Source organism: Babylonia areolata, chromosome 29, assembly GCF_041734735.1.
Source record: "Babylonia areolata isolate BAREFJ2019XMU chromosome 29, ASM4173473v1, whole genome shotgun sequence".
In the NCBI taxonomy this organism is placed as follows: Eukaryota; Metazoa; Mollusca; class Gastropoda; order Neogastropoda; family Buccinidae; genus Babylonia; species Babylonia areolata.
In genome coordinates this window covers 4,541,225-4,551,224 of record NC_134904.1, presented here as the reverse complement: position 1 = coordinate 4,551,224, position 10,000 = coordinate 4,541,225, and the positions used below count along the sequence as shown (strand labels likewise).

Genomic DNA, 10,000 nt, shown 5'->3' with positions numbered 1-10,000 from the left:
TTCGGCATTCTCATCGAAACACTCAAACTTGAAGAAAGGGTGAAGTTTCAGGTTCTTGTTGTACGGTTCCCATGGCTGGACGGTAACCTGCGCCACACAGGAAGGGGGAAAAGAAGTATCAACAAAGGTTCTTAAAAAAAAAGGTTAATTTTTTTTTAACGCATTAAAAACCGTAAAAAAAACAAAAAAACGCACACACACACACAAAAATTTTAAGTTTAAAAAAAAAAAGTATTTAAAAACTTTTTAAAAAACGTAAAAAAAAAGTATTCATCATGGCCTGGCTTCGCTGACGAAGATCTAGGAAGGGCGTTGTCCACGTCTGATGCAGGCACGCTCATGGCTGACAAGGCCAATGCGGGAAAAGCAGAGTCGGCCGCAGCGGTTGCAAGGGAAAGTCTGGTCTGGGTTCGCGGCTGCAGCGTCGTGGTTCTTCCTCCTTCTGCGTTTGTCCTCAAGGCTGGCCCTGCGGTTGTTTTCGAAGGAGGAGACAGCTTGGTGGATGGTGCGTCGCCAGGTCTCTCGATCAGCGGCTACTGCGGACCATTGGCGATGGTCAATGTGACAGGCACCGAGAGCTTTCTTCAAGGAGTCTTTGTATCTCTTCTTGGGTGCTCCTCTGTCACGGTGGCCAGTGGACAGTTGGCCATACAGCGCGATCTTGGGCAGGCGGTGGTCCTCCATCCTGGACACGTGCCCTGCCCAACGTAGCTGGGTCTTTAGCAGCACTGCCTCGATGCTGATAGTCTTTGCCTGCTCCAGGACCTCGACATTTGTGATGTAGTCACTCCAGTGGATGCTGAGGATGGTGCGAAGGCAGCGCTGGTGAAAGCGATCAAGCAGTCGTATGTGGTGCCGGTAGGTGACCCAGGTTTCGGAGCCATACAACAGGGTGGGCAGTACAACAGCTCTGTACACGCTGATCTTTGTGTCTTTCTTCAGGTGTTTGTTGTTCCACACTCTCTTGTACAGCCTGCCGAATGCGCTGTTTGCCTTTGCAAGTCTGTTGTCGATCTCCTTGTCGATCTTGGCGTCAGACGAGATGGTGCAGCCTAGGTAGCTGAACTGGTGGACCGACTTCAGCTCTGTCTCACCGATGTTGATGTGAGGAGCGTGGAATTCTTCCCGTGGGGCAGGCTGGTGGAGAACTTCCGTCTTTTTCAGACTGACTTCTAGGCCGAAGAGCTGCGCAGCCTCTGCGAAGCAGGACGTTATACGCTGCAGGGCCGCTTCTGTATGGGGGACGAGGGCAGCATCGTCGGCAAACAGAAGCTCTCTGATGAGTTGCTCCAGTGTCTTGGTGTGGGCCTGTAGCCGCCTCAGGTTGAATAGGCTGCCATCAGTGCGGTATCTGATGAAGATACCGTCGTCGTCGCCAAGATCTTCAGTGGCCTGTTGGAGCATCATGCTGAAGAAGATCGTGAAGAGGGTCGGCGCGAGGACACAACCTTGTTTCACTCCATTTCCAATTGGGAAGGGCTCCGAAAGGTCGTTGCTGTGTCTGACCTGTCCACGCTGTTCCTCATGTAGTTGGATGACCATGCTGAGGAATTTTGGGGGGCATCCTAGACGTTTCATGATCTCCCACAGACCTTTTCTGCTCACGGTGTCGAAAGCTTTCGTGAGATCGACGAATGTCGCATACAGTCCTTTGTTCTGTTCCCGACATTTTTTTTGTAGCTGTCTGAGAACGAAGACCATGTCAGTGGTGCCTCTGTTGGCTCTAAAGCCACACTGACTCTCTGGGAGATGTTCTTCGGCGATAGTAGGCACCAGCCGATTTAGGAGGACTCTGGCGAGGATCTTACCTGCGATGGAGAGCAGAGTTATCCCCCTGTAGTTGGAGCAGTCCGACTTTTCTCCCTTGTTTTTATACAGGGTGATGATGACTGCGTCACGGAGGTCCTGTGGTAGTTTGCCTTGCTCCCAGCAGCAGACAAAGAGGTTGTGGAGTTTGGAGAGTAGTGCTGGGCCTCCATTCTTCCAAGCCTCCGGCGGAATTCCGTCAACCCCTGCTGCCTTGCCACATTTCAGCTGTTCAATGGCTTTGACAGTCTCTTCTAGGGTTGGTAGCTCGTCCAGTTGTAATTTCACTGGCTGTTGTGGGATGCGGAGAATTGCCGAGTCTTGAACCGTGCGGTTGGCGCTGAAGAGGGCCTGGAAATGTTCCGACCACCTGTTCAGGATCGACGTCTTGTCTGTGAAGAGCGCCTGGCCGTCTGCGCTGCGCAAAGGACTCTGGACCTGGTATGAGGGACCGTACACCGCCTTCAAGGCTTCGTATAAGCCCCGGTAGTCACCAGTGTCTGCACAAAGCTGAGCCCTCTCTGCCAGGTTGGTCCACCACCCATTTTGAATCTCACGAAGCTTTCGCTGGAGGTTGCTGCATATGAGCCGGAAGGTTGCTTTCTTCACCGGACAAGACGGTTGTGCAAGGTGAGCCTGGTGGGCTGATCTCTTCTTCGCCAGCAATTCTTGGATCTCCTGGTTGTTTTCGTCAAACCAGTCCTTGTTCTTTTTCGACGAGAACCCTAGGACTTCTTCAGAGGACTGCAGGATGGCTGATTTCAGCTGTGCCCATAGTGCTTCTGGAGAGGGGTCTGTGGGGCAACTGGGGTCTTCAAGTTTGTCCTGAAGCTTCGCCTGGAATTCAGCTTTCACTTCAGCTGACTGAAAGTTGCCGACCTGGAATTTCTTCCTAGGAGCTCCTCCTTTCTTTGGTTTGGGCTTGAAGTGGAGCCTGAGCTTGCTGCGGACGAGGCGGTGGTCAGTATGACACTCCGCGCTGGGCATCACTCGGGTGTGTAGGACGTCTCGTACGTCTCTCTGGCGCATCAGGATGTAATCAATGAGGTGCCAATGTTTGGACCGAGGATGCATCCACGTTGTCTTCAGGCTGTCCTTCTGCTGGAAAATGGTGTTGGTGATGGTAAACTGCTGCTCTGCACAGAACTCGAGAAGAAGGCGCCCATTGTCGTTGCAATTACCAACGCCATGCTTGCCAAGGACTCCTTTCCAGGCTTCTGAATCTTGGCCAACTCTGGCATTGAAGTCGCCAAGGATGATGACCTTGTCGTCAGCAGGGGTGTTCTGAACGAGGTTGCGCAGATCAGTGTAAAACTTGACCTTTTCTGTGCGGTCCGCTTGGAGGGTTGGAGCCTACACGCTGAACAGAGTGGCATGCTGTTTGTTCCGTAGTGGGAGGCGCATGGACATAATTCGGTCTGAGTGTCCTGTTGGCAGGTTTTCAAGCTTGGAGGCAATGGTGCTCCTGACCATAAAGCCTACGCCATAAAGGCGTCTCTCGGTCTCTGGCTTGCCTGACCAGTAGAGGGTGTACCCAGTGCCGTGTTCCTGGAGGCTGCCTTCCCCTGCAAAGCGGACTTCGCTGACGGCAGCAATGTCAATGTTCAGTCTCTGAAGTTCGTGTGCGACTAGAGCGGAACGCCTTTCTGGGTGGTTGCTGTCTGCAGAGTCACGCATGGTTCGGATGTTCCAGCATGCTACCTTTAGTCCTTTTGCACCTAATTGTGAGGCAGGTGCCGGCCTTTTCTTCTCTATTGTTGTTCGACCGCGTTTGGAGATGCCCGTTGACTGCGGCTAGCCAACTGGGGGGTATGGAGATGAGCATTTGTTTGGACCACCTTTTCTAGGCCCCTCTCCGTGTGGAGCAAGCAGTGCTGTCCCTAGAAAAGGCTGCTTGGTCGTTCAGGGTGCTGCCGAGTGATGCTGTCACCTCCGGGTCAACAATCAGGCGACCAATATCCTGAACCGCCTGCATGCAGGATTGGAACTGCGGCTTCCAGTGACATCTTCCACCTGCCGTTTTCGCCCCTTTCCCATCGCTACAGGGCTTGGAATAGTTGGTGGCGCGGACGTGGACGTGTCCTTCAAGCCTGCGCAATGGAATTTTTAGGTGGAGTGCAGTGTGCGCAGTACTGGCCCCACCCTTTACACCCGTGGTTCATCTGCCATAGCCTAGCAAGCTGGGACGGTGACAGTGAGGTCCTCAGGTCGTAGGTTTTATATCAGACTGTCCTTGTCCTAGCCTCTGGCTCAAAAACCTTCCTCGGAGGCACGGGGGCGCGGCTACTGAAAGTCGGGACATGGCCATGGACCCAGGGTCAATGCATGTCGAGACTGTCCTGCATTCCTTAGCACTTCATGGGTTTTACTTCAGACTTTTCCTTGTCTTAGATGGACTGCCTTCCCAGGCTGTCGAGCTCCATCTGCCCACATGTGACAGGTAGCACAGGGTTACATGGTACCTGTGGCAGGTAGAGACCTGACCTGACCAACATTAAAGAAAAACAAACAAACAAACAACAACAACAACACCTTTCCACTCTCATTATGATAAAATTATCGACTGTGTCGACTATAGAGCTCACTATACAAGAAGGAAGGCGGGAGGGGGGGGGGTGCGGGGCGCGGCGGGGGGAGGGAGGGAGGGGACCCAGTTCTCCTATCTACCTCCGCCACTTTTGATTAATTAATTAATTAATTAATACCAAAAAGTCAGGTATACATAAATACCCGTTCACACCTGGGTGGGAGGAGTGAGAGGGAGGGGAGGGGGTGGAGGTGGGAGGATCGGAGAGTTAAGAAGTGCCTTTTTTTCTCCAAGTTAGGACACAACAACAGCATCAACACTAAAAACACCAGGGCGAGACGGGGGTCTCTGAATGTGGTCACTTTATCGGTGAACACTTCTTCTTCTTCTTCCATTTGACGACCAACGTAAGCAAGCTGATGAAAAGTGTCGTTTTGTGGGTGGGCGGTGATTTAAAAAAAAAAAAAAAAAAAAAAACACCTCTAGGGAGAGCTGGACAGTGCAAGGTCTTCAGAGAAGAAGCCCCCCCCACCCGCCCCCCCACCTCCCCCCTCCAGCCCCCAAACCCCTCCCTCAGTCAAGTGTTTCGGCCCTTGGGCGCAATTTAAAACTGGACTGCCGAAGGACGTGCTGTTGGTTGGTTAGGGGGAGATGGGGCTGCAGTGTCCAAGACGTTCCATGCAACGCCTGAATCGAATCTACCACGGCAGAGCTACGTTGATTCACCGTGAGTCTGACCAAAACAACAACAACAACAACAACAACAACACAACAACGACAACAACAACAATAATAATAATAATAACAACAACAATAATAATAATAATAATAATAATGGTATTTATATAGCGCCGAATCTTGTGCAGATACAAATGTAAGCGCTTTCACACACACCAGTCATTCACACGCATGCATAACTCTAAAACTGAAAGAAACCGAAGATAATAAGGAAGAGGTAGGGGAAAGGAGGCTATCCTGTGAAGAGGTGGGTTTGAATTAAGGCGGCCACACTTGAAAGAGCTGAGTGCGGAGACTTGGCGCAACGAAAGGGGAAGTTCATTCCAAATACAAGGTCCAGAGACAGAGAAATAACGACGTCCAACAGTGGAGTGTTTGAATCTGGGTAAACAGCAACAACAACAAAACCACTGGGCCATACTGGGTGCACTCTCCTTCACTCCGAAGTTTCCTCCTCCTCCTCCTTCTTCTTCTTCTCCTCCTCCTCCTTCTTCTTCTTCTTCTTCTCCTCCTCCTCCTCCTCCTTCTTCTCCTCCTCCTCCCCCCTCCTCCTCCTTCTTCTCCTTCTCCTCCTCCTTCTTCTTCTCTTCCTTTCCTCCTCCTTCTTCTTCTCCTCCTTCTTCTTCTTCTCCTCCTCCTCCTCCCCCTCCTCCTCCTTCTTCTCCTTCTCCTCCTCCTTCTTCTTCTCTTCCTCTCCTCCTCCTTCTCCTCCTTCTTCTTCTTCTCCTCCTCCTCCTTCTCCTCCTCCTCCCCACTCCTCCTTCTTCTTCTCCTCCTCCTCTCCTCCTTCTTCTCCTCCTTCTTCTTCTTCTTCTCCTCCTCCCCCCTCCTCCTCCTTCTTCTTCTTTTCCTGATTGCAATCAGAGAAGGGTTTTCACGAGGCGATCTTTGCACAGTACTAAGTGAGCTTTGAGTTAAGACTTGTTCCTAAGTATATTGAGTTCACCTGCGGAGTTGGGAACATTCTTATTAACGATGACCAAACTTAGCCGCTGCTAAGTTCTGCGCTCATGAATGCAACCCACACCCCCTGCATGTGAATGGGTAGAATCCACTGCTTTTTTGTGTGTGGACCGAACCAATGGTCGGCCGCGCAGCTGACGCCAAGTGGCCGCCATGTCAGTACTCCCATTGCCGCGTGCGCTGACAGTTCGGCAAACGTGTGTGTGTGTGTGTGTGTGTGTGTGTGTGTGTGTGGTTTACAACGAATGTTATTCGTTCAGGGATGATACAATGCAACAACTGTTAAATACGAACACATTTAGCGCTACACGCCGACGCTTTTAAAACGTCCTCTTCAGGATGAAGGTAAAAGGGTTGGGGGGGGGGGGTCTTTTTCACGAAACACACACACACACACACACACACACACACACACACACACCCTCCCCATCCACCACCACCACCACCACTAATCCCCCGCCACCCTCACAAGGTATAAATTAAAAAAAAAAAAAAAAGTATAACTTTTGACACAATCGAACGTCAAAGAAAAGAAAATTACCCGGAAGGTCTTGTCTTTGTCTTCGATGTAAGCTGCAGGACCGCCGTCCACAAAGCCAGTGTTGAACAGGTCGTCTGTGTTCAGCTCACCACCCTTCTTGTTGAACAGATCTCGCTCTCCGTCTGTGTTGTGGAACTGAGCGCCCCGAGAAGAACAAAACAATTACTGTGACAATAGCAATAACAATCAGAATAGCAGCAGCAGCAGCAGCAAAATCACCATCATCACCATCATCATCATCATTATCATCACCTTCAGCAGCAACAACAGCAGCAGCAGCAGCAATAACATGGGTGAAATTTGAAAAAAAAAAAAATTCTAAATACAGTTACAGGAAATTACTTAAAGGACTTCGTAAAAGAGAATTCATTGGTCTGTTATCCATGAACCTACTGATCTTAATGTTCAGTGGTAGGATAGGCCATATTTTCTATACACCGCAGGGGGAATCCCCAGCTATTCTTAGCCACTGTCTTTTCTGTGTTTATACCACAAATACCACAACGGAATTTTGTACTCTAAATTGACTGGCGGTGAAAGGGTTAAACTGACAAGCGAAACAACTGATAATGAATGCAAAAAGTCAAATACATCAACGTTCTCAGTCACTTGTGAAGACACACTTTCGTGTACATAAGCCTTATGCACAGCACACGAGTTTTGTCACATTATATTATATCATACCTTCACAACCAACTTATTCGTGGTACGGCCCTCCCAGCCTTTGCCCGTCTTGGTGTTGTTGACGCCCAGCCACAGGGTGTCCAGGTAGTAGGCGTCCTTGACCCAGATGTTGCCGGGGCTGAGGTTGATGGCGTAGTCCCCGCACCTCTGGTACTTTAGGGCGTAGTACTTGCAGGGCAGGTGGACGTCGATAGTCTTCCCGTTGAACTGCACCAGCTTGCCGCGGGCTTTGGAGTAACAATCGTTGCTGGCCGCTGCCACTGCTCACATCCATGTTCGTTTCGTTTCGTTTCGTTTCGTTTCGTTCGCTCGTTTGTTTGACAGTGTGTCGTCCTCCTCCACAATTGTGATGAGAGAGGAATGTGTGTGTGTTGTATTGTGTGTGTGTTGTGTTGTGTTGTGTGTGTTGTGTTGTGTGTGTGTGTGTGTGTGTGTGTTGTGTTGTGTTGTTGTTGTGTGTGTGTATGTGTTGTGTTGTGTTGTGTTGTGGTGTGGTGTGGTGTGTGTGTGTGTGTGTGTGTGTGTGTGTGTGTGTTGTGGTGTGTTGTGGTGTGTGTGTGTGTGTGTGTGTGTGTGTGTGTGTGTGTGTGTGTGTGTGTTGTGTTGTGTTGTGGTATGATATGGTATGGTATGGTATGGTATGTCATGTTATGTAACTACGTACGCGCGCACGCACACATGTATGCAAGTATGCATGTTGTTTTATATTATCTTATGGTATGGTATGGTATGTACGTACGTATGTATGTACGTACGTATGTTATGTTATGTATTTACGTACGTTCATTCCTGGTAGGAACCTCAGACATACCTTTCGCAGCATCCGCACGCAATTTAGGGTACATGCTTTCGGACGACATGACACTTGACATACACATCAACCACATTTGTAGGTCAGAATATGCAGGACTCTGACAAATCAGTTCCATCCGCCAGTATCTAGCCATAGAAATCACAAAGACATTGGTTTGTTCTTTTGTCCTATCTAGATTAGATTATGGAAATGCTCTTCTTGCTGGCTGCCCCAAACACTGTATTGACAAACTTCAGAAAGTTCAAGGCTAGGAAACATCAACACATCACTCCCCTACTCACTTCCCTTCACTGGCTCCCTATTCAAGCACGAATACAATACAAACTCTCAGTCCTTTGTCACAATTTCTTCACTGATTCTTGTCCCGTCTAACTTTCAGATCTTCTTTCTGTCTATTCACCACCCGGACAACTCCATTCTTCAACTGACATGCACACACTGTCTATTCCAAGATTCGCACAAGAACTTATGGTGAACGTTCCTTTTCTTTTGTTGCACCAAAACAGTGGAATTCACTGCCCTCACACATTGGTCAAACCCCAGCAGCTGCATTCAAGAGAGTACTCAAAACACTTCTTTTAATGTTGTATCTTTCTGAGTAGAGCTTCTCCATCTGTATAATGCTTGCTGTGATCTGATCGTAGAGTGTGCTCTTGGTGTTAATTTGCGTGTATTTGTGATGGTTTTTGGTGTGGTTCTGTGAAGTCTGGTTCCTTGGTGCATGTTTTGACTAGGGTGAATGTGACTTGTTTTTTTATTTTTACTTTTTTTTACTTTTTTTTTTTTTTATCTTGCTGTGATTTGGAGCCTATGTAATGTGAGACTGTGATATTGCCTGTGATTATTTACATATTTTCATGTCACTTTGTTTGAACTATGTAACTTTTAGCCAGTGTGATGTGAAAAACAATGTTGATTTATCTATTTATTTATTATCATATATATATCTCTCTCTTTTTTGTACCTATCTTTTTGTCACTTAATCTTAAATTTGCATATCTTACTGTAAAGCGGGGTGAGCCCAATTTGAGATGGGAGTACTGCGCTATATAAGCCTGCATATTATCATCAATGTCATTATCATTATCATCATATGATTATGATTATTATTATGATTATTATGTATTATTTAGTCACAAACAGCTGTTTAAAACATACACAAAAAAACTTTAAAACAATGTTAGTTAAAAGCCATCAACAACATTTAAGTTTTCGTATCCTCAACTTTCCCTGGTCACCCAGACACACACACACACACACACACACACACACACACACACACACACACACACACACACACACACACACACACACACACACACACACACACACAGAACTCAAAACTCAGAATCAAAACTCAAAACATTTTCATTCAAGGATTAAAATTTTAGACATGGTCAATTCTTCCAATTGGTCTTAGCTAATCTACATCCACTATGAATAGTGCACACGTACATGAAAGACGAAAAGTTAGAACGACAGAGAGAGAGAGCGAGAGAGAGAGAGAGAGAGAGAGAGAGAGAGAAAGAGAGAGAATGAAAGAGAAAGAGAGAGAGGCAGACAGACAGACTCACCCACAAAGGCCGTGGAAGCCAGCAAGAGAAAGCACAGGGTCTTCATGTTGGACTCTATCTGCGGCACGCACCACATCACAACACATATCATTATGATCAGCCACCTGCAGTGTGTGTGTGTGTGTGTGTGTGTGTGTGTGTGTGTGTGTGTGTGTGTGTCTGTGTGTCTGTGTCTGTGTGTCTGTGTCTGTGGGTCTGTGTGTCCGTGGTAAACTTTAACATTGCCATTTCCTCTGGAAATACTTTGTCTGCCAATACCAAATCTGGATAAAATATAGTAGGGATAAAACTCTTCACATTCATACCAATGATAGGTTGTAAGTCTTCCGATCTAAGCTGTATTTCCGGATCAT

At 48.0% G+C, this 10,000-nt stretch overlaps 1 protein-coding gene across 1 annotated transcript in view; it reads right to left on the bottom strand.

The window, feature by feature from the left end:
- LOC143274953 (uncharacterized) overlaps positions 1–9,725 on the bottom strand; it is a 14,983-nt gene extending 5,258 nt beyond the window's left edge. Inside the window, exons 1-4 of the mRNA XM_076578971.1 lie at positions 9,648–9,725; positions 7,260–7,519; positions 6,576–6,710; positions 1–87 (exon numbers count right to left, since the gene is read on the bottom strand). The exon at positions 1–87 is cut by the window's left edge and continues 28 nt beyond it. Of these exons, the coding sequence (XP_076435086.1) occupies positions 1–87; positions 6,576–6,710; positions 7,260–7,519; positions 9,648–9,723 (558 nt within the window). The 5' untranslated portion in view covers positions 9,724–9,725. The remainder of the gene's footprint in view (positions 88–6,575; positions 6,711–7,259; positions 7,520–9,647) is intronic.
- Positions 9,726–10,000: the final 275 nt, after the last annotated feature.